This window comes from Nomascus leucogenys, chromosome 9, assembly GCF_006542625.1.
Source record: "Nomascus leucogenys isolate Asia chromosome 9, Asia_NLE_v1, whole genome shotgun sequence".
Classification (NCBI taxonomy): Eukaryota; Metazoa; Chordata; class Mammalia; order Primates; family Hylobatidae; genus Nomascus; species Nomascus leucogenys.
Genome location: NC_044389.1, coordinates 73,575,671 through 73,602,869, shown reverse-complemented (window position 1 = coordinate 73,602,869; position 27,199 = coordinate 73,575,671). Strand labels below are relative to the sequence as shown.

Sequence of the window (27,199 nt, the reverse complement as noted above, 5' to 3'; positions counted from 1 at the left end):
CAAACATAGTAACTTTATTAAACTGTTAATATATAAATACTTTCTTAAAAAATAAATTGCCCTAGTCTTCTAATGCACATCTTCTACATGTCTGCAAATACACTAATTCAAAAGACTGTACCAAAATTGTTGGTGTAAAAAAATTAATAAGGCATTGGTATGCTAGTTGGTGCCTGTAATTATCTTTTTTAGTTCCAGGAGATATTTGGGGATTGTTTAAGAGCAAAAGATGAATGGTGCACCACTAAATCCTGTTAAATCAATGCATGGACACAGCAGCCGCAGAGGTAAATAAGCTGTGGAGGTCTGAATACCAATAACGAAGTTAAAAATGGTTTTACAGAGCTACTTACGTCATAGCCTAGTAGTTCAGTCTGGGTGGATTTATCTACTCTTGAAGCAAAAGCCTTCTGTAAATGCCGGACTTTTCCCTGCAAAATGAAAAAACGGCAACAACACATTGTTGGTGAGGTGTGTACTTCTACACTAATATTCTCCACTTATTAAAATTTGATTAGTGTATAATTCGTGTTCTTCTCTGTGCATATGCTTTGCTCTGTTAGTGCTCTTAAAATAAGCTTAAATATTTAGAGCTTTAATTTTTAGGTCACAACTGTCCCACCTTAAGCATCTTTTCTTCTACTGTAGGCGTCACTGAGTCAGAACCACAGTGCAACAGTAGAGTCATAATGTGCTTAAATCCAAGACCAAATGCCTATGCTTTGTTTCCTGTTATCTTTTTTAAATAACTTAGTTGCTACTATTTGGCTGATCCAGTTTCAGAACACTTATATTTGAAATAAAAAATATTCTTAATAAATGACCCAATGGATTCCATTCAGTTTGTTTTAATTTTGTTATGCTTCTTCTTTCCAAAAACCTCTACACATTTACGAATGTTTACTTTAAGAGACTGACACCAATCCAACCCTGTGATAACTAGGGAAGGGAAGTAATACATGAGCGAGGTTGGAATTTCATATTTCAAATGCGAAACTACGATTTCTGAGTAAACTAATTTGACTGTGCTTCTTTCTGGGACCTTCCCTTCTCATTCCTAAATGTGTCACTTAAAATGAGATCTTGAGTTTAATTATTATGTAATATATTTACTAACTGCCTCTCACAGCTGAGAGTGTTGTACTCACATGATCACATTTTATCTTCAAATATTTACTATAAATACCACTCATGTTAAATAAAAACAATACAGTTTAGGAAGTTAAAGTAACTTGAGACAGTTTTCAAAGAAATTCATGGGATTCCATGAGATTGTGCTTTCCACTTTAAAGCAGAATGTCTATCATTTTCTTTTCTTTTGAATGGTTAATAAGATAGTTATATAATACCCAAATGATAAAGGACTGTGATTTAATTCTTCCTTTCCCAGGACTGACAATGGTTATCAAGAACCTCACTCTCAAGAATTCCAGTTACACAAAACTCTTCCATCCTCACCTCCCTTCCTTTCCTGTTCCTTCCCTTTCCCTCTTCTCTTTTTCCCCTCCCTCCCTCTTCCCTCACACTTTCCTTCATTGCTGCTTGGTATTTTCAAGATTATCTGAGATGTTTATCAAAGTACGTACATAATTTAGGTAAATATAATTTAGTTTAACTTACTGAAATATAGAAAAGAAATATTTTATGTTCTATTAATGTCTCATCACTTCTGACTTCCCTAATCACAAAACATCTAGTGCTGCTAGTCAGACAAAAATTAGATGCAGATTAGATTATGTAGGAAGATGTTACATGAGTGAGGTAGAAGTTTTGAAAAACTTACTTGAAAAAGATAAGTAAAAATGTGGCTGCATTTTCCAAACTAAATTTCAAACGAGAAAAAAAATGTATTTATCTAGACATATTGATTGGGATGAAGAAAAGAACAGGGAGAGGTAGTAATAGGTAAAGGAGCAATAACATTGTCCATCGTTGAAAGGTTGTTTAGGAAAGTTTGATTATCTACTTTTGAGATAGATTGGAATCAAAAGTATGTGAAAAGTAAATTTTGTTGCAAATCTGTAATTATATAAACTTTTTTATATGAATTAGAGTCATGCACTCATGTATAGAGCAGGGGAAAATAGCTGCCAAATGCTTCCATTATGCCACAGCTCACATTTCTATTTCAAGGGCTTTCATCCTGAGGATAGGAGTTGGAAAGTGTTGGTAACTTCTGGATTACTGGTCTGAGTTATAATATTTAGAAAATTCAAATAATGATAAATAAAATTCCAAACAACTTTATTAACCAATATACTAACCAAAACAAGAGCAAACAGAAACTTTAAATAAAGAACAGTTATCTTTGGAAATTAAATAAAACACAGACATTTCTAGGGAATGTCATTGTCACTCCCTCTTGTAGGCATTAATCACAAAAAATAATGTATTTGAATTATTTATTATGATATTATGTATGCACATGTATGCCATATTCAGATGTAGAGAATAAAATCTAAGTTTCCTATAGACTTAGGTACAAATAATTAAGAATTAAATATTTTTAGCATAATAGAAGGCCGTAAACATATGAAAGTTTATGACAAATGTCTGTCACATACAATTAGAAGATTAAAGAAAGAATACATAGCTTCCAGGAGATGATTCTTGATGGAGCTCTTGCATTTCTAAATGGTAGATGGAAATTTATAGATTGATAAATTTAATATGTATAAAAAGAGTTTTATAGATAATTGAACGGAAAATGTACTCACAAAAGTAGCTATTACTAGAGGGTAGAATTGCAGATAATTTTGATTTCTTATACAATAAATCTATCTATATTAATTTCATAAATATATATATTTTATCAGAGATATAGAAACAAAGTATCATCATGTATTTTCAGTTTCACATTGATTTGATATAATGATCAAAGTCTTGACTAAAATTATTATCAGTTTATTTCAATATACATAAATTTCACCATGATAGGAATATATTTGTATTTTGTAACTTTTTATTAAATGCATATTATGGTTATTGCTTAGAGGGGAGGGGACACTAAGGGAAAAAAAGAAAATATATCCCTTTCTATGAAGACACTTCCAGTGTGAGTCAGAAAAATAAGACAATTAGCATTCTATAGGTAAAATATAGTTACCACGGAGAGAGCCCGAGGTGTGTGTGTATGGAAACGGTATGTTGGAGAGGGGACGTACAAAAGAGTTAAATAATTTGGAATGTAGAAGCTACTGACATCCCAGCTAAGACCAGAAAAATGAATTACTATTAGCCAATTTGAAGTGGAACTGAGTGATATGGAATCTAAGAAGGCAATAGTATTTGCAAATATTTAGAAGTCAGAGAGACCATGACAAAGATATGCATAAACAACTACTACTTCAAAATTGGCTAAAGGGAGTCAATTAAAGGGACAATGTGAGGAATGAGATTACAGTGGTAACTCAAGTTTATGCCAGAAAGGATAGAATGCTATGCCAAAAGATTTGACAGTCAGCTCAATTTTCAAAATACGATTTTATAATTAGAGACCATAAAATATTTTAACTAAATGAGAATGGAACTTATTTAAATACATCCTTCACTTTATATTGTACATAAAAAGGGATATATATATGTATGCATCCATACAGAAGGAAGCAATATGGAGAAGAGAAACCGTGGAAGTGTGCTGAGCTTTGACCACCAATGAATTTACACCATGTGATTTAAGGTGGCTCTCTTTCAGTATTCTCCCATGTAAGCAGACATTGCCATTCCTTCTTCTAACCTCTCTCAGAGGGATAGTGAAGAATTAAAACAACTCAATTTGTAGTAGATAAATTTTATAAATAAACCTATTCCCCTGACAAAATACCTAATTGTCTTTAAGTTTCCTTTCCAAGCTATGACAAAATACACCCCTTTTTTCACATTTATGATTAATAAAACATGTGTGCTTAGAAAAAGCAAAAAAGGCTAGCATATTATGTGAAAAAGTAAAACTAAAATGAGATGAAAGTGACAGATGTTGTGATTAACACATATTGTTAAATTTCCATGTAATCTGAGTTCTGAATATGTGGAGGTTTTGAGTTATATAATATTGCTATATGAATAAAAATATGTTTTTCTTCTCTAAGTTTCTAAGTTATTTCATCTGAGATTAAAAGTAATAAATAACATTTTTATAATAAAGGTCAGCAACATAAATAAATATATATGAACCTAATAAAATATAAAAACTTATTAAGGGTACTTAACTGTACTCACATTCTCTTTCCTGCTGTAAGCGTTACCACTTTAATTATTACTACTAATAATAGATGCCATTAGTAGAATGTAGGTTATATGCCAGGCACTGTATCAAGTAATATATATCTATATGAATCCTCTCCAGAACATACAAAAGCTATGTTTTTGTTCCTTTTATAAAAAACAGCAAACTGATACTTTGTTAATATCAGTTGCTAAATATCACATAAGATAGTAAGTGGAGCAGCCCAGATGAAAACCTTTTTTAATGCTCTCTAGACCCTAGTACAGTATCTCTACAAAGATACTATAACTCCTTTAGGAAAACTGTCTAGCCATATGTAGAAAGCTGAAACTGGATCCCTTCCTTACACCTTATACAGAAATTAATTCAAGATGGATTAAAGACTTACATGTTAGACCTAAAACCATAAAAACCCTAGAAGAAAACCTAGTCATTACCATTCAGGACATAGGCATGGGCAAGGACTTCATGTCTAAAACACCAAAAGCAACGGCAACAAAAGCCAAAATTGATGAATGGGATCTAATGAAACTAAAGAGCTTCTGCACAGCAAAAGAAACTACCATCAGAGTGAACAGGCAACCTACAAAATGGGAGAAAATTTTCGTAATCTACTCATCTGACAAAGGGCTAATATCCAGAATCTACAATGAACTCAAACAAATTTACAAGAAAAAAACAAACAACCCCATCAAAAAGTGGGCAAAGGACATGAACAGACACTTCTCAAAAGAAGACATTTATGCAGCCAAAAAACACATGCAAAAATGCTCATCATCACTGGCCATCAGAGAAATGCAAATCAAAACCACAATGAGATACCATCTCACACCAGTTAGAATGGCTATCATTAAAAAGTCAGGAAACAACAGGTGCTGGAGAGGATGTGGAGAAATAGGAACACTTTTACACTGTTGGTGAGACTGTAAACTAGTTCAACCATTGTGGAAGACAGTGTGGCAATTCCTCAGGGATCTAGAACTAGAAATACCATTTGACCCAGCCATCCCATTACTGGGTATATACCCAAAGGACTATAAATCATGCTACTATAAAGACACACACACACGTATGTTTATCATGGCACTACTCACAATAGCAAAGACTTGGAACCAACCCAAATGTCCAACAACGATAGACTGGATTAAGAAAATGTGGCACATATACACCATGGAATACTATGTCTAAGTCTCTTTGTGGGTCTCCAAGGACTTGCTTTATGAATCTGGGTGCTCCTGTATTAGGTGCATATATATTTAGGATAGTTAGCTCTTCTTCTTGAATTGATCCCTTTACCATTATGTAATGGCCTTCTTTGTCTCTTTTGATCTTTGTTGATTTAAAGTCCATTTTATCAGAGACTAGGATTGCAACCCCTGCCTTTCTTTGTTTTCCTTTTGCTTGGTAGATCTTTAGATCTTCCTCCATCCCTTTATTTTGAGCCTATGTGTGTCTCTGCACGTGAGATGGGTTTCCTGAATACAGCACACTGATAGTTCTTGACTCTTTATCCAATTTGCCATTCTGCATCATTTAATTGGAAATTTTAGCCCATTTACATTTAAGGTTAATCTTGTTATGTGTGAATTTGATCCTGTCATTACGATGTTAGCTGGTTATTTTGCTCATTAGTTGATGCAGTTTCTTCCTAGCCTCAATGATCTTTACAATTTGGCATGTTTTTGCAGTGCCTGGTACCGGTTGTTCCTTTCCATGTTTAGTGCTTCCTTCAGGGGCTCTTTTAGGGCAGGCCTGGTGGCTACAAGATGTCTCAGCATTTACTTGTCTGTAAAGGATTTTATTTCTCCTTCACTTATGAAGCTTAGTTTGGCTAGATATGAAATTCTGGGTTGAAAATTCTTTTCTTTAAGAATGTTGAATATTGGCCCCCACTCTCTTCTGGCTTGCAGAGTTTCTGCCAAGAGATCAGCTGTTAGTCTGATGGGTTTCCCATTGTGAGTAACCCGACCTTTCTCTCTGGCTGCCCTTAATATCAACATTTTTTCCTTCATTTCAACTTGTGGTGAATCTGACAATTATGTGTCTTGGAGTTGCTCTTCTCAAGGAGTATCTCTGTGGTGTTCTCTGTATTTCCTGAATGTGAATGTTGGCCTGCCTTGCTAGATTGGGGAAATTCTCCTGGATAATATCCTGCAGAGTATTTTCCAACTTGGTTCCATTCTCCCTGTCACTTTCAGGTACACCAATCAGATGTAGATTTGGTTTTGTCACATAGTCCCATGTTTCTTGGAGGCTTTGTTTCTTTTTATTCTTTTTTCTCTAAACTTCTCTTCTCACTTCACTTCATTCATTTGATCTTCCATCACTGATACCCTTTCTTCCAGTTGATCAAATTGGCTACCGAAGCTTGTGCATTTGTCACATAGTTCTCGTGCCATGGTTTTCAGCTCCATCAGGTCCTTTAAGGACTTCTCTGCATTGGTTATTCTAGTTAGCCATTCATCTAATCTTTTTTCAAGGTTTTAACTTCTTTGCCATGGGTTCAAACTTCCTCCTTTAGCTCCGAAAAGTTTGATCTTCTGAAGCCTTCTTCTCTCAACTCGTCAAAGTCATTCTCTGTCCAGCTTTGTTCTGTTATTGGTGAGGAGCTGCATTGCTTTGGAGGAGGAGAGGCGCTCTGATTTTTAGAATTTTCAGTTTTTCTGCTCTGTTTTTTCCCCACCTTCGTGGTTTTATCTACCTTTGGTCTTTGATGATGGTGACATAAAGATGGGGTTTTGATGTGGATGTCCTTTCTGTTTGTTAGTTTTCCTTCTAACAGTCAGCATCCTTAGCTGCCAGTCTGTTGGAGTTTGCTGGAGGTCCATTCCAGACCCTGTTTGCCTGGGTATCAGCAGCGGAGGCTGCAGAACAGCAAATATTGGTGAACAGCAAATGTTGCTGCCTGATCGTTCCTCTGGAAGTTTTGTCTCAGAATGGTACCGTCTGTGTGAGGTGTCAGTCTGCTCCTACTGGGCAGACACATAATTAGCCTCCCAGTTAGGCTACTTGGGGGTCAGGGACCCACCTGAGGAGGCAGTCTGTCCATTCTCAGATCTCAAGCTCCATGCTGGGAGAAACACTACTGTCTTCCAAGCTGTCAGACAGGGACATTTAAGTCTGCAGAGATTTCTGCTGCCTTTTGTTCAGCTATGCCCTGCCCCCAGAGGTGGAGTCTACAGAGGCAGGCAGGCCTCCTTGAGCTGCGGTGGGCTCCACCCAATTCCAGCTTCCAGGCTGCTTTGTTTACCTACTCAAGCCTCACCAATGGCGGGTGCCCCTCCCCCAGCCTCGCTGCTGCTTTGCAGTTTGATCTCAGACTGCTGTGCTAGCAATGAGAGAGGCTCCATGGGCATAGGACCCTTGGAGCCAGGCACGGGATATAATCTCCTGGTGTGCTGTTTGCTAAGACCATCGGAAAAGCGCAGTATTAGGGTGGGAGTGACCCGATTTTCCAGGTGCCATCTGTCACCCCTTTCCTTGGCTAGGAAAGGGAATTCCTGGACCCCTTGTGCTTCCCGGGTGAGGCAATGCCTCGCCCTTCTTCAGCTTATGCTCAGTGCACTGCACCCACTGTCCTACACCCACTGTCCAACAATCCCCAGTGAGATGAACCCGGTACCTCAGTTGGAAATGCAGAAATTATCTATCTTCTGCATCGCTCATGGTGGGAGCTGTAGACTGGAGCTGTTCCTATTCGGCCATCTTGGAACTGCCCCCAAGATTATTTAAATAAAACAAAAGCAAGAGAGACAGAGAGAAAATCATAGGCATTGCTTAATGATGCCAAGGCCAAAGATGAGCTCAAGAATGAAAATGTAACATTATACAGGTCACTTTGATCATTGTCACCCACCTTTAATGGGGGCATATCACTGAAGACATCAGTAGAATTTTCAAGAAACACAGCCAAGCAAATAAAACCTCCTCTCATAGAACATAAAATTTCTGGGAGCTATGAAGGAGACATTAAACTTTATTAATATAATTTTTTTGTTGTAGAAAATTGCTAACATGAAAAAAATGGTAAACTTATAAAAAGAACTCTTATGCAATCATTACCTAGTTTTAACAATGGATATTGGAATTAAATAAGAACAAAGGCTGGCTCTCTCCACATTGCTAAGTTCCTGCAGGGAATGCTAGGAAGTCCAAAGAAATCTGGAATTGGAATGTGCTTTTTAAGTAATTATCAAAGTATACTTTCCAAGATAAGAGGTTAGAACATATTTTATTCCATGGTTTTTAAAGCTTTATTTATAACTTCAATATTTAGACTTACATTCTGTGAGCCTTCATTAATATTCTTGGCCTGGGACTCACAAGTGTTAATAGTTGGCCTGTTACTGAGATGCTTTCAGTTTTTGGGTCTCCATACCTCAGGAAAAGCAATGTGAGGTTTTAAAAAATTGCAGAAAAGGACAAAGGGATAGGAAACTTATTTTAGGTTCGTATGTTTAAAAAATGGGTCAAGATTCTAAACACAAACAGAAAAGAAGGAACGTCAGTAAATCAATAATACAACATCTGGATAACATATTTATTTTTATTCAGCCTTATGCTACCTGAACTAGAAAACTGCCTGACATCCTTCACTGTGACCACTTTGAGAGTAGATTGTGGGTGATTTTTACAAGAAATAATAGGGCTTACAAAATTAAACAGTATACTTTATATTTATGGAATTGAATACCTATACGAGATTGTACAAACTAAAAATATGACTAGATTTAAGAACTTGGGTGATTTCATTTATGAATGAGATAGACTGATAAAAAATATGAATTGGAAAAGTTAGTATATTTAGAGATTGAAATCATTAGGAATACTTGTACCCAGATAACTGTGTGCCATATTCTAGATGTAAAGGATATGTAGTTTTGTTTTATTTTTTGTTTTTAATGAGTAATATGGCTTGATTCTGTGTCCCCACACAAATCCCATGTCGAATTATAATCTCTTTGTATCAGGGGAGGGCCCTGGTGGGAGATGATTAAATCATGGAGGCAGACTTCCCCCTTGCTGTTCCCTTTATAGTGAGTTCTCATGAGATCTGGTTGTTTAAAAGGGTGGCCCTTCCCCCTTTGCTCGCTCTCTCTCTCTCTCTCTCTCTCCTGCCACCATGTGAAGAAGGTGCTTACTTCCCCTTCTCCTTTCATCATGAGCATAAGTTTCCTGAGGCCTCCCAGTCATGCTTCCTGTTAGGGCCTGCAGTACTGTGAGTCAATTAAACCTCTTTTCTTTACAAATTACCCAGTCTCGGGTAGTTCTTTATAGCAGTGTGAAAATGAACTAATACAACGAGAGTTGAATTATGATTTCTATTTCAATTCTAAAATTTCCAGTTTCTAGATTTTTTCAAAGAGTACATTGCACTATATTTAAACACTGGCAAATTTTCACTAATAATAGATTATAGAAATATATATTTGATTGCTTTAGTACTTAAGACAGGCTAATCCATTTCTTCTAGTTTAATACTCTTATCAATAAGGTAAAGCTAATTAAGAAAGGCCTAATAAAGAGGGACATAAAAGAGATGGCTTTGAGTTAGATCCTTTAGAAGCTAGGAACACAAATTTCCAGGATAAAAACAGTGGGCATTTAGTGACTGATCAGGAAAGGCATGATAGAAACTCTGATTGGAAATATCACCCAAATTCTTTTGGCTCTGCTCTTCCACATTCAAGACATCAGTTAATTATATCTCTAAAATGTATTTCACAATCACTTCTTTTTGTATCTGCTGCCTCCACCCCAGCCTACTACCTAGGGTGCAGAGGGGAGTGAAGTATAGATGTGTGCTGGGTGTGTTCAAGCCACCACCACCTTTTATTCCAATGGCTTCTTCACTGTCTGGAACTGTGTACCTCCAAAATTCATGTCTACTTGGAGACTGTGAATGTGACTTTACTTGGAAATAGGGCCTTTGCAGATATAATCACGTTAAAAAGAGATTATACTTGATAAGGATTGGCCACAAATCAAATATGGCAAGTGTTCTTTATAAGAAGAGGGACATTTGGACACAGCTACACAGAAACACAGAAGAGAGGGTCATGTGAAGACAGAGATAGAAACTAGAAAGTGTAGATCCATCTACAAGGCAAGCAACTTCAAAAATTGCCAGCAATCACTTGAAGCTAAAAGAGGCAAGAAGACTCCTTTTCTAGAGCCCTCAGAGGAAATATGGGTCTGCCCACATCTTGATTTCAGATTTATAGTCTCAAGAAAGACTTGTGAGAAAATAAATTTCAATTGTTTTAAGTCAGCCAGTTTGTGGTACTTTGTTACCAAAGCCACAGAAAACTAATAAAGCCTCCTAACTTATTTTCCTGTCTTTATCCATACCTTCTCCATTCCATAGTTTCTGTAAATAATAGCAGAGTAACATGAAAATGTAATTTGGATCCCATCAGTCTTCTGCTTGAACACATTAATAGTTTTCCATTCCAATAGAGTAGTCATGAGGCACAGGTGACAAATGAGCACCTGAAATGCAGCTACTATAAACTGAGATGTTTGTGTCAAATACACACTGGATTTTAAAAGAATTGGTACAAAAAATTTCACTCACAAAATATTTCATGAATAACTATATATTTATTGCATCTTAAAATCATATGATTTTGGATATATTAATTCAAGTATAACATAATTGGCTACTAAATTACACACATGACTACCATTTGCTTCTTGTTTTATACTGCTATTGCAGCATTCTGGTTTATATAATAAAAATTAAACTTTTTACCATGATGTACAGCTAGCCCCTGCCTTACATCACCTTATCTATTACACTACCTTCATCTCATATTAACACAACTTTTTCACTTGCAAACATGACTCTCCTCACACTCATTTTCTTTCAGTTTCTTGAATGGATCAAGATCTTTACCACTTGAGGAAGTTTTAACCTGCTGTTCCTTCATCTGGAATCTTCTGCATATTAGGTGCCACTGCCTTACAGATATTCTTTTTAAAGTAGATTCTTATCTCCAAGTGATTCTCTGTCTTAATATCTTTTTTGCTAAATGTCATTTTGACTGACAATTATTTCTTTTATTTGCGGTTTGCCTATATTTGGTCTGTCTTCTGCACTAGTATTTAATAAGTTCCTTAGAGCAGGGGCCATGTTTATTTAGTACCATATTGACTCCACACTTCCTTTATATACTTTTAGGCACACTCTAGATACTCAATACTGCTTTTAATAAATGAAGAATTGGGTGGATGAGAGAATATGCATAAGGCTGGAGTGGCATCAGAGATCAGCTTTTGAACTTGACATTCGCAGATGCATTTGCTATTGGAAGTTAATACTGATGACATGACAAATCCAGCAAAATTTCTGGCATTTGTATCATATATAAATTTAAGTAGGGAAAGATTGGAAATGAAATCTGAACTAAGGGTTTGTTCCAGTAATTCTGGTCTGCAAAGATACTTTATGATAAGACAAAAGAAAGGAAGAAAAAAAAAACAGTACAAAGAGAAAAGTGAGGCTATTAAACAATGGGTAAACATCAAATATATGTCTGAGAAATTGATACTGTAACATCACGGGACAAACGTTTACTTTCATACACAGATTAGAATTTCTTTTATTAAAAGAGAACCTTATATACTCCATTTTCACTCTTGCCTGAATTTTACATGGTGAGTGAAAGATTAATGAGGCGATTCATCCAATTAATGATGAAAATTAACGAGGTGATTCATCCAATGAATGATGATTTTTTGAATCATCATCCAAAAAATGATGAATACAGACATATCTTCTATAGGAAGTAGGTCCAGAAGAATTTTTTGACACATCAAGTCCCAAACATTCCCTCACTAGCAGCATCCTGGCCTAAACAGATATATTCTATTTGTCAGGGGCTCTCCATTCCCTTGGCCCATACTTTCATTAGGGAATTTCTGATCTACATTTCTCTCACTTTCATTCATCTATAAACTGGTAGGTGACCTTGGGATAAAGAAACATACTCTGCTTCTTATTGACATGATCTGTCTACAGGATGAAATTTCAACTTGTCTAGGCATAAGTTTGTAGACTCTTGCCCTGAGGTAAAGCTCTGCAATTTTCCCTTTATGTCAGCAACTCCAGTAGGTCACTTCAGTTCAGAGAAGAATGTACTAGAAGCTTATATGGCTGCATTCCAATACAAGTTAAGATAGCATTGCATTATAGTTCAATTTCTCTGAATTTTCTATTTTGCAATTTATTGCCCCCCTTTAAGCCTCAAGATGTGCACATGCACACATACACATACATTCACACACAGAATGAATTTGGTGTAATAGGGTTTGAATATAGGCATTGCGAAGATTTAGGAGAGTTAAAATGGCATCGACTAATACAACAACCATAAATCCTTAATTCAACCTTGAAAATTGTTCTTATTAAAAAAAAAACACAAAACCCTTGCATCACTAAAAACAGAAACCTGCCAACAATATTGAGACTGAGATCTTGAATATATGACAAAGATTTCTCCAGCTTTAACTTGCTTGATATTTTTATTGAGGAAGATAAGGATATAATAGCCTGCCCACTTAATCACTATGGTTTAAAAATAAGGTTCCTATTTTAAAGAAAATATTCAGTTTTTTAGGAGATTGTGAGCATTTTATTTTATGGTATTGATTTAATTTCAATGTGTATAAAAATTCTTATAGTAAACCATGAAGTGACACAAAAGTCTCCAAGACAGTCATTCATTAACAGTAATATGCTGATGACAGCATTCCAGAAACACAAGCATAAGGGAGACAAGAATAAGATCACTAGACACTTGCAGAGTCAGCATGGCATTACAGGTTGATGATCAGCTAGAAAACAATTGATGTCATGAATCAAACTTCACCAGACAAACTGTATACACAGATCAAACTTCACCGACAAACTCAAGAAATTCTGAGTGCCATGAAATTCATTATCCTTCAAGTTTCCTTCAGCATAGTCATGAGCAAAAATTAAAAATAAAGTCAAATCCGTATATATATTATCTGAATAGCAAAATATAATAAGACAGAAAACCTAGAGATTATATGTGACTAAAGGAATTACTCAGTTGCTTTAGATGTCTGTTTATTCATCTTTCAAATAGAAATGGTAGCAAAGACATTTAAAGCTGGACTTAATTGATTCCAACAAATATTCAATGAGTATCTGCAATTTATTAATTCATCCATCAGTAATAGCACATTTAATTATGCAAATTAAACTGTGCTCACTTTTTCTCTCTGTGTAATTAGAACTAAAATAAAATTGTACATTTAAATATACATTGTATTATTTTGCATATTTATATTTATAAACAAAACTAGTTATGCGGCATTTTGGCTAATTGTTCACAGTGAGCCCTTTTAGAGTCCAACTCCTGAGTAGGACACAACTCCACTATGCAGCTAGCAGAAGAGGCGCAGGCTCTGAGCAAAGGGAGTGGGATGTATAGAGAGCAGCACACAATGCTCTCATGACATAGAGAGTGGTAAGCAAACGGTCATTGTTCTCGCTGTTTCACTGCTTCTACTTCATAGGAGAGATAGACTTCCAATAAGCAAATGTTTTACCAGGTAAAAAATGACAAATTTTGGTAAGTGATATAAAGGGAAGAGTAGAAGAGAGAATAACATAAAGATGCCATTTCTATTTGACACTCAGGGTGGGCCTTAGTGAAGAAATGACATTTAAGGTTATAGGACACGGGCACAGCCAGGCAGTAAGCCAGGGAGTGTTTCAGAGAGAAAAACTGGATAAAGTTCAGGAGGAGTGGGGGAGGAGTATATGCATTTTTTCTTAAGAAACTAATATATGTGTGTGTGTGTGTGTGTGTGTGTGTGTAGTGTGACTAGAACGTAGTGAGCAAGGAGAATATTGGCACAATTGTAGGCTCTACAAAATGCTCAATTTTATGTTTAGATCAGTGGGAAATCATAGAAATGTTTCTAGCACAATTCAATTGTATTTTACCAACATCATTCTGTCTGTTGTATGCAGAAGAAATTAGAGGTAGGGATGATATCGGAGAAAGGAAATTTAGAGGATAATGCAATCGTCTAGAGGAAATGTTTTTTGCAAAAGGGATAGAGTCCTATCTATTTTCCAGACTCAAAATAAGAGTTAGATTTAAAAGTGAATAATTAATTGTAATTGGTAGGTTTAGCAAAAGGGAACAGTCAAGAACAACTCCCAAGTTTCTGTTCTGAGCAAATGGGAGGCTGGTTGATGGTGATATTCCTGATATGAGAAACACTTCAGGAGAAGCAGGTTCAGTTGGAGATGGGGTGAGTGGGCGAAGAAGAAGCAGGATGAACTGAAAATAAGGGTGAATGGGAAATACTGAGCATAATGAAAAGTGAGATAACTGTGAAGCATCCAAGCAGGTATGCAGTGATACACATCATATAAGAGGGTTTAGCTGATGAAAGCTATAAATACTGCTAGTATTTGGGCTAAGAACACAAGGAATCTTTACATGAATGCATTCGTTACTTCAGATGGTTGCAAACATGCTACTTTTCTGACCAAGCCCCCGCCTTATTGCCCCCGTCACACATACATACTTTCCCGGGAACTTCACCTTCCTCCACTCATGACACATGGCTAATGCCAGAGCTTTCAGGCATTATAATATGATCACACTGTCATGGTTCATTGATTTTCAGGGAACAGATCCTCTTTCCGAGCTAGAATAGGAAACTTTTCTGGCAGTTATGGTATAAGGAATAAAAAGAAAATAAGTTAATATTTTTGTGGTGCCTAAGTCAAAAGTAAAAAAGCTTAAGAGCAAGCAATGGTTAAGTTTATGCTCAAGTAGACCACAGAAATAGCAGAGGTTTGCTTCTACAAAGAAAAAGAAAGAAAAAAGGAAGTAAAAGAAGACAAAATTAAAGAACAGCACAAATGAGTGCAGAGAGTGAAAGTATCAATTGTGTTGTTAATCACAGTTGGTATTGGCAATGGTTCTCAGTCCTGTTTGATGAGTCACCCCCATGGTCTTTTGATAAATTTCCATTTAGTTTAAGATAAATCAAATTGTCCTTCTGACAATTACAATCAAAAGAGAACCAGTCAAGAGAAAGATAAAACCAAGACCAAGTGTCAAAGAAACGAAACCAATTCAAAAGAAATAAACATATAAAAAGATCTCAGTAAATGGTGTTAGAATCATAAGTTGCCATCTTCATGTACAGTTTTGTTTCCTGTCAAAAAAATTTATTAATTTTTCATTTAAATAAGTTATTAGGAATTTAAAAATCAATAGTAAAATTTTAAATATAAACAGTAAAAAATCATGTATGTCTATGTTTATTACTTTCAGGTTGGTTACTATGTTTACCTGTCTTACCTATTTTTTTTTTTTTGAGACAGAGTATCACTCTGTCACCCAGGCTGGAGTGCAGTGGTGTGATCTCAGCTCACTGAAACCTCCACCCCTGGGTTCAAGTGAGTATCCTGCCTCAGTCTCCTGAGTAGCTGGGATTACAGGCACCTGCCAACGCATCTGGCTAATTTTTGTATTGAAGTAGATCTGTTCCCTGAAAATCAGTGAACCATGACAGTCTAATCATATTGTGGTGCCTGAAAGCTCTGGCAGTAGCCATGTGCCTTGAGTAGAGGAAGGTGTCTACTTTCCATTTACTTGGTGGTTTTGGTATTGATTTCCAATTTTATTGCACTGTGGTCTGAGAAGTTGCTTGATATGTATATTAGTCTGTTTTCATGCTGCTGATAAAGACATACCCGAGACTGGGAAGAAAAAGAGGTTCAATTGGACTTACAGTTTCAGATGGCTGAGGAGGCCTCAGAATCATGACAGGAGGTGAAAGGCACTCCTTACATGGTGGTGGCAAGAGAAAATGAAGGAGATGCAAAAGTGGAAACCCCTGAAAAACCCATCAGATCCTGTGAAACTTATTCACTACCACGAGAATAGCATGGGAAAGGCTGGTCACCATGTTTTGATGACCTCCTCCTGGGTCCCTCCAACAATACGTGGGAATTCTGGGAGATACAATTCAAGTTGAGATTTGGATGGGGACAGAGCCAAACCATATCAATATGATTTTGATTTCTTTGAATTTATTGAGACAATGTTTATAATCAAGAATGTAGTCAATTTTAGAGAATGGTCAATGTGCGGTGGTAGCTGCCAAAGGGTGTACCCGCCAACTGCAGCTGTGCTGCATCCAGGAACAAAAGGTCAAAGTCTATATGAAATGAACATGTGCCCTGTGAGAGGGGCATGATAGGGAAGTGGATCATGTCCCTGCCTGCTCAGGACAAGGAGCTAGTGCATCACCCCCTTGTCCCCTACCCTGAGATCTCAATACACCCAACAGGATCTCTTCCTGCCAGATCCCACTTGGTCGAGGCAGGTGCTTCCACTCATCATCAACCTACTTGAGGGCAAGACAGCTGTTACTCATAATCACCATCTACTGGACTGGATCCTGAACCGCACAACCAAATTAAAAATCTGCTGCCAGAAGGGCTCACTGCTAGTCCATAAAATAAGCCTCCCGAGTCCTTCCTTCTCACCCTCAGCCTTGCAGGAGGCAGTGTGTCAGTTCATATGTCTAATACATCACTACAACAAGCAGCATCTGAAAAAGCCAGAAGCTAGCCCCAACCAAGGAACCCAAACAGAGCACTGGGCCCCTCAAAGCACCCAGAAATAAAGCCAAAATATCACAGAAAACATACAACACAATCACACATTCAAGCATTCAAGGCAGAAAGGAATACAAAAAAAATCTTCCATCCAAATGATAGCAAATACAAAAATAAAAAGTTAACAACTCCCTTAGATGAGAAGGAATCAGCACAACTTGAGCAGTACAAAAAGCCAGAGTATCTAGATATCTTCCAAAGGATCATACTAGCTATCTAGCAATGGATCCTAACTAAAATTAAAAATCTAAAATGACATATGAATAATTCAAAATATGTATTTCAAGGAAATTCAATGTGATCCATGAGAAAGTTAAAATTCAGCACAAAGAAACAGAAAAAAATGCAAGATATAAAACATGAGATAACTATACTAAAACAAAACAAAACAAAATTTAAAAAATAGAACTTATAGCATTGAAAAATTCATGAAAGGAATTTCAAAATACAGTTGAAGTCTTTAACAATAGCCTAGATCAAGCAGAAGAAAGAATTTTAGATATTGGAAGCCAGTTTTTGAATTAACTCAGACAAAAATAAAGCAAAAAGAACTTTAAAAAATGAAGAAAGTCTTTAAGTAATATGGGATTATGAAAAACAACCAAACCTATGACATATTGGCATTCATGAGGAAGAAGAAAAAGACAACCTGGAAAATACTGGAAGAAATAATTTAGGAAAATTTCCCTAAACTTTCTAGAGAGGTTGACATCCAAATACAAGAAAGAAAATCAGAGACCACCTGTAAGATACTACACAAGATGACCATCACCAAAGCATATAGTCATGAGACTATCAAAGGTCAACATGAAGGGGGAGAAAAAAATCTTAAGGGCACCTTGAGAAAAGGGACAAGTTATCCATAAAGAAAATCCCATTAGACTAACAGACAACTTCTCAGCAAAAACCTTATCAGCTAGAAGAGATTGGAGGCCTATTTTTACCCTCTTAAAGAAAAAAAAATGCCAGCCAAGAATTTATATCCTTCAAAATAAAGCTTCATAATCAAATGAATAACGAAGTCTTTTGTAGACAAGCAAATGCTAAGAGATTTCTAGAATGGCCCTATAATAAATGTTCAGAGGAATTCTAAACATGGAAATGAAAGGACAATACTTGCTACCATAAAAGCACCCATAAGTACAAAATTCACAGATCCTGTAAAGCAATTATACAATAGAGACTACAAAGCAACTAGCTAACAATACTGTGACAGGAACAAAACCTCACATACCAATATTAACGTTGAAGGTAAACAGCCTAAATATTCCACTTAAAAGACAAAAATAGAAAATCAGATTAAAAAAAGAGAGAGACCCAACCATCTACTGCATTTAACAGACATATCTCATGCAAAATGACAGCCCTAGGCTCAAAGTAGAAAGATAAAGAAAGATGTATCATGCAAATGAAAAACAAGAAAGAGCAGGGCTTGCTATTTTAGTATCAGATAAAACAGGCTTTAAAGAAACAACAGTTTTTTTAAAAAGTCAAATTGCAGCATTATGTGATGCTAAAGGATTCAATTTAAGAAGGTTTAACTATCCCAAATATACACACATATAACATCAAAGCACACAGATTTATAGAACAAATACTACTAGACCAAGAGATAGACAGTCATCCAATAGTAGTGGGGAACTGCAACACCCCCCTAACAGCACTAAACCAATAATCAAAGCAGAAAACTAACAAAGAAACTCTGAACTTAAATTAGACTTGACCAAATGACCTAAAAAAATCTACAGAACACTCCACCCAACAATTGCAGAATATACATTTTTCTTATCTGCTCATGGAACATTCTCTAAAATTGACCACATTCTTGATCATAAAGAGATTCTCAACACATTCAAAGAAATCAAAGTCATATCAAGCAACTTCTCAGACCACAGTGCAATTAAATTAGAAATCAATACCAGAACTACACAATAAAATGAAAAAACAAAAAACAAACAAACAAAAAAACCCCAGCTTGCTCCTGAATGACTTTTGCGCAAATAACTAAAGCAGAAATTTAAAAAGTTGAAACAAATGAAAATAGAGACACAACATATGAAAACTTCTGTGACACAGAAAAAGCAGTGTTAAGAGGAAAGTTTATATTACTAAATGCCCACACCAAAAAAATAGAAATAGGTCAAATTAATAACCTAATGTCAGACATAAAGTAAACAGAGAAACGGGAACAAACCAAACCCAAAGCTAGAAGAAGAAAACAAATAGAAATAAACAAGATTAGAGAAGAATTAAATGAGACAGATACCAAAAAAAAGTATCAAATGAAATAAAATGTTGATTCTTTAAAAGGATAAACAAAATTGGTAGACCACTAGCTACATTAACCAAGAAAAATAGATTTCAGTAAGCATAGTCAGAAATGACAAAAGTGACATTACAACTGATACCACAGAAAAACAATACGTTCTCAGAGACTGCTATGAACATCTCTTGCAGACAATCTAGAAAACCCAAAGGTAATGGATAAATTCCTAGAACTACACCACCTCTAAAAATTGAACCAGGGAGAAACTGAAATTCTCAGCCTACCAATAATGAGTTCCAAAGTTGGATCAGTAATAAAAATATCTACAAAAAAAACAAAACAAAACAAAAAAACAACTCTGGGACCAGATGGTTTCACAGCAGAATTCTACCAGATAGGCAAAGAAGATCTGCAAGGAAGATCTGATATCAATCTTACTGAAATTATTAAAAACAAACAAGGGGGGGAATGCTTCCTAATTCATTCTAGGAAAACGAGTATCATCTTGATACAAAAACCTGGCAAGGACACAACAGAAAAAGATAACTATAAGTCAACATCCCTGATGAACACAGATGCAAAAATCCTCAGTGCAACGCTAGCAAACCAAATCAAACAGCACATCAAAAGATAATCCATCACAATCAAGTGAATTTTGTTACTAGGATGAAACAATGGTTCAACATATGCAAATCAATCATTGTGATTTATCACATGAACAGAATTTTTAAAAAAACCCTATCATTATCTCAGTAGAGGCATAAAAAGTTTTACATAAAATCCAACATCCTTTCATGATAAAAACTCTCAACAATCTAGGCATCAAATAAACATATCTCAAAATAATAAGATCCATATATCACAAACCCACAACCAACATCATACTGAATGGGCAAAAGTTGAAAGCATTCTTCCTAAGACCTAGAACAAGACAAGAATATCCACTCTCACCACTCTTATACAGCATAATACTGGAAGTCCTTGCCAGAGCAATCAGGCAAGCGAAACAAAGAAAAGACATGTAAATAAAAGAGAGGAAGTCAAACTATCTCTCTTTTCTGATTACATGATTTTATACATAGAAAGGCCTAAAGATTCCTCCAAAAAATGCCTAGACCTGATGAATGAATTAAATAAAGTTGCAGGACATAAATTAATGTACCCAAAATCAATTGTATTTCTATACATCAACAATATTCAAGCTGACAACCAAATAAAGAACTCACTCCCATTTACAATTGCCACAAAAAATAAAATAAAATACCTAAAAATATATTTCACTTAACCAAGAAGGTGAAGCATCTCTACAACAAGAACTACAATACACTGGTGAAAGAAATCATCAATGACACAAACAAATAGAAAAACATGATACACTCATAGATAGAACAAACCAATGTTGTTAAAATGACTACACATCCCCCAAAAGTCTACAGATTCAAATAAATTCCTATCAAATGACCAATGTCATTTTATACAGAATTAGAAAAATCAATGCTAAAAATAACATGGAACCAAAAAATGCCTAAATACTCAAAGCAATCATAAGCATTAAGAACAAAGCCAGAGACAGTACATTATCCAACTTCAAACTATACAAAAGGCTCTAATAACCAAGACAGTATGGTACCAGTACATAAACAGACACATAGATCAGTGGAACAGAATAGAGAACCCAGAAAAAACCCACACATCTACAATGAACATCTTCAACCAAGTCAACAAAAATAAACAATGGGGAAAGTATTCCTTATTCAATAAATGGTGCTGAGAGAACTAACCAGCTATATACGGAAGAATTAAACTGGATCCTTACCTCTCAACATACTACAAAAATTAACTCAAGACAGATTAAAGATTTAAGGCCAGGGATGGTGGCTCACACCTGTAATTCCACCACTTTGGGAGGCCAAGGCGGGGGAATCACCTGAGGTCAGGAGTTCGAGACCAGCCTGGCCAACATAGTGAAACCCCGTCTCTACTAAAAAAGAAAAAAAAAAATTAGCCAGTCATGGTGTCAGGCACCTGTAATCCAAGCTACTCAGGAGGCTGAGGCAGGAGAGTTGCTTGGAAACTTGGAGTTTGCAGTGAGCTGAGATCATGCTATTACACTCCAGCCTGGGTGACAAGAGCAAGACTCTGTCAACAACAACAACAAAAAGATGGATGAAAGATTTAAAAGTAAGGCCTCAAACTATAAGAATCCTAGAAGAAAATCTAGGAAAAACTCTTCTGGGTATTCACCTAAGTAAATAATTTATGATAAAGACCTCAAAAGCATATGGAACAAAAAGAAAAGTAGACAAATGGGACTTACTTAAACTAAAGAGCTATGCATAGCAAAAGAAACTATAAACAGAGTAAACATACATCCTACAGAATGGGAGAAAATATTTGCATACTATGATTCTGATAAAGGACTAATATCCATAATTTATAAGGACCTTAAACAATCAACAAGAAAAAATAAATAAGTCCATCAAAAAGTGGGCAAAGGTCATCAGACACTTCTCGAAAGAAAACATACAAGTTGCCAACAAACATATGAAAAAACCTTCAACATCACTAATCATCAGAGAAACGCAAATGAGATACCATCTCAAACCAGTCAGAATGGCTTTTATTAAAAAGTTGAAAAATAACAAATGTTGGTATACATATGGAGAAAAGGGAATACTTATATACTGTTCATGGACAATGTAAATTAGTTCAACCCCTACGGAAAATGGTAGAAGACTTCTCAAAGAACTAAAAATAGAACTACCTTTCAACCCCACTACTGGGTATTTACCTAAAGGAAGATCTTTTTATCAAAAAGACACTTGCATTCTTATGTTTACTGCAGCACTATTCACAATAGTAAAGTCATGAAACCAACGTTAGTGTTTATCAAACATGAATTGGATAAGAAAATGTGGTATCTATAAACCATGGAATTCTACAGAGCCATACAAAAGAATGAAATATGTTCTTCACAGCAACGTGGATAGAGCTGGAGGCCATTATGCTAAGTGAAATAACTCAGAAACAGAAAATCAAACACCATATGTTCTCACTTATAAGTGGGAATTAAACAATGGGTACACATGGATATAAAGATGGAAATAATAGACATTGGGGACTTCAAAAGAGGGGAGGTTATGAGAGGGAGTTGAGGGTTGATAAACCACCTACTGGATACTCTCTTCACTATTTGGGTGATGGGTTCCCTTGAAACCCAAACACTAGCATTACACAATATACCCATGTAACAAACCTGCAAAAGAACCCAAGAATCTATAATAAATAAAAATGTTATGATTTTATATGTATATATTAAAGTAAAAAAATAGTGTAATTGGTCCCTAAAAATAAACAAAATTCAATTGAAATACAATTTTCAGAGAAAAAAGAAAAAATTTCTAAGATTCAATGTCTCATAGAAATTCTTTTAATTTCACTCTCCTTTCTTTACATGTGAATCTGTAATGGGTATGTACCATTGCATTTTTCTGTTGTTATGTTATTTGATAAATCTTGAAGATATTTAGACTAATTTTTGAACCACATTAAACAGTTTTTGCATATCTCTATTTTTACTTTCAATTATTCCTTAAATTAAATTGTAAGAATAGAATTAATCAAATAGTATTTTAAGAATATCTTCATGGCTCATTCTAAATATTTGTTAAATTGTGTCCCAAAATATTGTTAACAAGCAAAAATGTCACTAGAAATAAAATGTGTGTACCAGTTTTTCACCAGTGCTCCCAGTATTGAATTTATATTTAAAAATATTGGCCAGATTAGTAAACATACTATGTTATTTCAGGTTCATATTGGCTTACTAACAAGGGAAAATGAATATTACCAACTGTTATGTACACTAACTTTATCTTATCTGATTTGTCTATTATACCAATTTCCCTTCAAAACCATTAATTTTAAATAATTATTTTCAGAATATTACCAAAATATTTGTGATGCCAGTCACTTAAGAATAATTTACTTGAATTAAAACTATGAATAATAATAGAAAGCTGCAACTTGGTAAACCAAAATTATGAAAGATCACTTCTCTCCTTACACTCATTTTATTTCTAAAATCTATACAATTTCTTTTTAACAATGCCTATCCCATATGTCAGTTTGCCTACTAGGCATATCCACTTAGATATGTCATAATATCAGCATAGTATAAACAAACTTCATCATCTTCTAATTTTTTTTTTTTTCCTGCAGATTCCTTGTACCAGTGAAAGGCATTGCTATCAAAGAATCTCCCATTATAGACCCTAGGAGTCATCCTGGATACTTAGCTTCTCACATTTTTCTGGTTATAAGTTCAAATAATTCTTTTTCCTAAATAACTTTTAGAGCTGTTCCTTCCTCTCTGCTTTATCTACCAGTGTTTAGTATAGCCCTTCATATTTTTTCCTCCAGAATCATTGCAGTAACCATTTAACAGTGTTCTCTCTTCCAGTTTTGTATCACTTAATATATGCTCCATACTGCAGCTAAACTCACCTTTCTAAAGTAAAATCAGATCATGTTTCATTGGTCCCTTATAAATTCAACATACATTTGAAATAGTTTAGCATTATTCATTTGGTTCTTCATGGTCTGGTCGCCGGCTATTTGTATGATATACCACTCTCCAGGACACTATAAGCCCCAGGGGGGAAATATATATATATATAAAATATACACAACTTTCTGTTCAAAGATTCTGATAAGCTCTCTAACAAATGTTTATTTTTTATTATACTTCACCCAAAGCCTCAACTATGTTTACCCTACCTTCTTCACTTGGCTAGGGATCTTGATCCTTGGTATTTAAAATGTAAATGATTTTATACATTTTACTTCATTGTGAATCTATAAAGTAAAACTAGTTTGATTCCTGCAATTACAGTACAAATGGTTTTCTGTATTTTTATTCTTTTTGAAAGAGGTGCTTAAGGCAAATCTTGCGACTTTCATTTATTCTTACAGAGAACAACCCAGTTTGAGTTGTCTAATGTTACCAATCTCTTGTAAACAATTTTAATACAGAAGTTCATTATAGTGAATTTATCCTTGGAAGCCAATCATCAAATATTTTGCTGATAAAAATATATGCCTACCTAGAGGCAATTTTGCATCTGCTTATATTATTAACTAATTTTCTCCAAGAGGACCATTTTCAGGCACCCTTAAATATCATTGTTATATGATAACATCTACTGATGTTATGTGCCATATGGTTTTTGGCTGGTGTCCTAATGCAAGAGAAAGAATACAGCCAGGATATTTTAAAGAATAACAATCTTATATAATAAATTTATGAGCAATTTAATTTCATTTTAGTGTTATTTCATTTTGAACTGTCTTAAATATTTACACCTGAAGCATTATATTTTGCTCCACGTTTAAATCAACCTAGGGACAAAGTATACATTAAGAAGCTATATATTTTATTAAAAGTGTATACACCCAATTTTAGAGTTTTAAAATTTATCTTGATTAATCTAAATTAATTAGTCTATTTATTTTAATCTAATTTTAAAACTGTCAGAGCATAATTTTAATCAAACCACATGCCAATTAAACTGAACTTCCCATTGAATTCCGAGCACTGCCAACTGTAATCACTCTTATAGTAAAAGGCTAAGCACAGTGTACAGCACATGGAAAGTGTCTGGTGAATGATGAGTAGAACCATCATTGGCACTTGTGAGTATGAGAAATGGTACCATTACTACTTGATAATGGAGGAAGAAGAGAAGGGAAAAGAGGAGAAAATGTGAGGAAGGAGGAGGAAAGAAATTGTGAAAGAATAAGGCAAAAATGAACAGGAGAAGCAAGTTGAGAAGAAGACAAAAAAGGGGAGGCAGAGTAGAGAGAGGATAGGGAGAGATGGAGCTAGTAAGACTACAGAGTCAATGTTTCCCAGAACAAACAAGTTGTTTTGGGGAGTAAAAAGAATCAACTAAAAGAACTGAAATTTAAACAAGTATTAGTTTTCTTACAATATTTGTTGCCTCGGCATTTTCAACACAGGGCCATGAGCTCATGTTGATGCTTTCATGTAAGTAAGTATGTGCATAGTATCAAACATACATCAACTATTTCCTTTGACTGGTGTATTGTTTTAGTTTAAAAAAATGTGATAGGGTGGTTTGAGCCCTTAAAATGATGCATGGAGATTTCTTAAGCTATAAAGTAAGTAATATCTAGCAGTATTCAATTGTATTCATAACAGAATAAAATTTTGGATAAGATTTCTTGTCTCACTATGCTATTTATTCTACGTTTTAAATTGGTGCATTATTTAAAAATTGCATTTAAACAGAAATTGTCACAAAGATTTATTAGCCGATGCTTGGCATTTTCACACTTCATGAAGTGTCCTTTCAAAGGAATATTTATAAGGCCCTATTTCAGAACACCTATTTTCATTTTACATAGATAACTTTTTTTATTGTAAGATAAACATAGATTTTCAACCCTACAACAATATTGTCTAGCTATAAAGTCAGTGTATGTAAAACAAAATAACAGAAAATGAAAATATGTGAATAATTTAAAAGGGGAAATGAGTTTCAGGGCAAATTATAGACTATTAAATAGAAATTATTTCTATAAATAACACATTAAATAGAGATACAAATTCACCACACACACACACGCACACACACACACACACACAATAATTCAGGTGTTCAACAAGATGTCCAACTTGCATGGGTTGCTGGTTAATATTTATAAAAATAATGCTGAGAACAAAATAAGGAGAGAAAGACAGAATCCAAGATCTAACAAGGAGAAGAAAAACAGTAAGAAGTCTATTTTAAATGTTTCTGTGTGAAGAGTGAATGGGCGGCCACAGCTTAGGGCAAAGAGAAGCCAGAGATAGCATCGGAAGGACAGTTTAAATTCTGCTTTACCACTTGCCATCCCACCCTCCCATCTACTTGTTTTTGGACAATCAATGCCTATTTTCTTTTCCTCAAACCACAGTTGTGAATATTTATATGGGCAAGGGTTTTTCTGAGTGAGGTGAAAGTATGTGGGGGCTGACATGCCACAGACATTCAGTCATTTACTTCTGAAATCCAATTTCTAAGCTTTACAGATTACAGCTTTGTAAAACTGTCCTTTCCTTACATTCTCTTCCCAAAGGATTTAGGAGTGAAATTCTGAGTAGAGTCGTTCCTTGCTTGGTCTTTGTAAAATCAAGTGGTAACTCTGGTTGGTGGTGTGCAGGACTTTCTATTAGAAAGCCCATGTCCTATGCCCTAACTCCCACATACATACACCTTGGACTACTCTAGACTGACAGTGACTATGGTCTGGCCTTTGGTCTTCCTCCAACACCAAAAAGCCAATATTGCACAGATAATATGAGCTCACAGGCCAAATGAAGTAGGTGCCTGAGAATAGTAGTACTCAGAAGTTTAGTCCAAAAGATATACAACTAACTGAACAAAATAAATGCCCTCTGTAATCACAGTATTAATAGAGCAATCTAATCATTTTATATAAATTGATATACTACAATAAATGAATAAACAAAGAAAAGAAAAATTCATAGTACTAGAAGTAATATTCCAGGTATTAGTAATGCAATGGGAGGTGAAGAGAACACAAGACGAAATAAATGTGGTATACTAATGTGTTCCTTTAGTATTACGGAAGATAAAGCCATTTACGCATTTAAGAAATAGTAGAAGTGATTATATATGTGTTTTTTAAGTTAAGAAAACAATAATAAAAGTGGCCTATATAACTGTTAAACACAAGAAAATTTTCTAGAATTGAATTAGAAAGTCCAGGATATGGAAAAAAAATTAGAAATTAAAATAAATGAAGATGGATTAAGCTAATCAAATACAAGATGAAGATCCTAAATTGAAGATGTGAGAACAAAATCCAACAATATGCTGTATGTATAATGTTCCACAAAAATATGGAAAATAAAATAATTGACAATATATACCTAATAAATATAAATCAAGGGAAAGCTGGAGTAGTAATGCTAATTTCTGAAAAGCAGGCAAAT

The 27,199-nt window shown here is 35.0% G+C and overlaps 1 protein-coding gene across 3 annotated transcripts in view; it reads right to left on the bottom strand.

Annotated features, from left to right (window-relative positions):
- Positions 1–27,199, bottom strand: part of CCSER1 (coiled-coil serine rich protein 1) — a 1,421,845-nt gene that overhangs the window by 659,521 nt on the left and 735,125 nt on the right. For all 3 annotated transcript variants that reach the window (XM_012499332.2, XM_030819130.1, XM_030819131.1), the window contains one exon: positions 354–431. In XM_012499332.2, the coding sequence (XP_012354786.1) occupies positions 354–431 (78 nt within the window). The remainder of the gene's footprint in view (positions 1–353; positions 432–27,199) is intronic.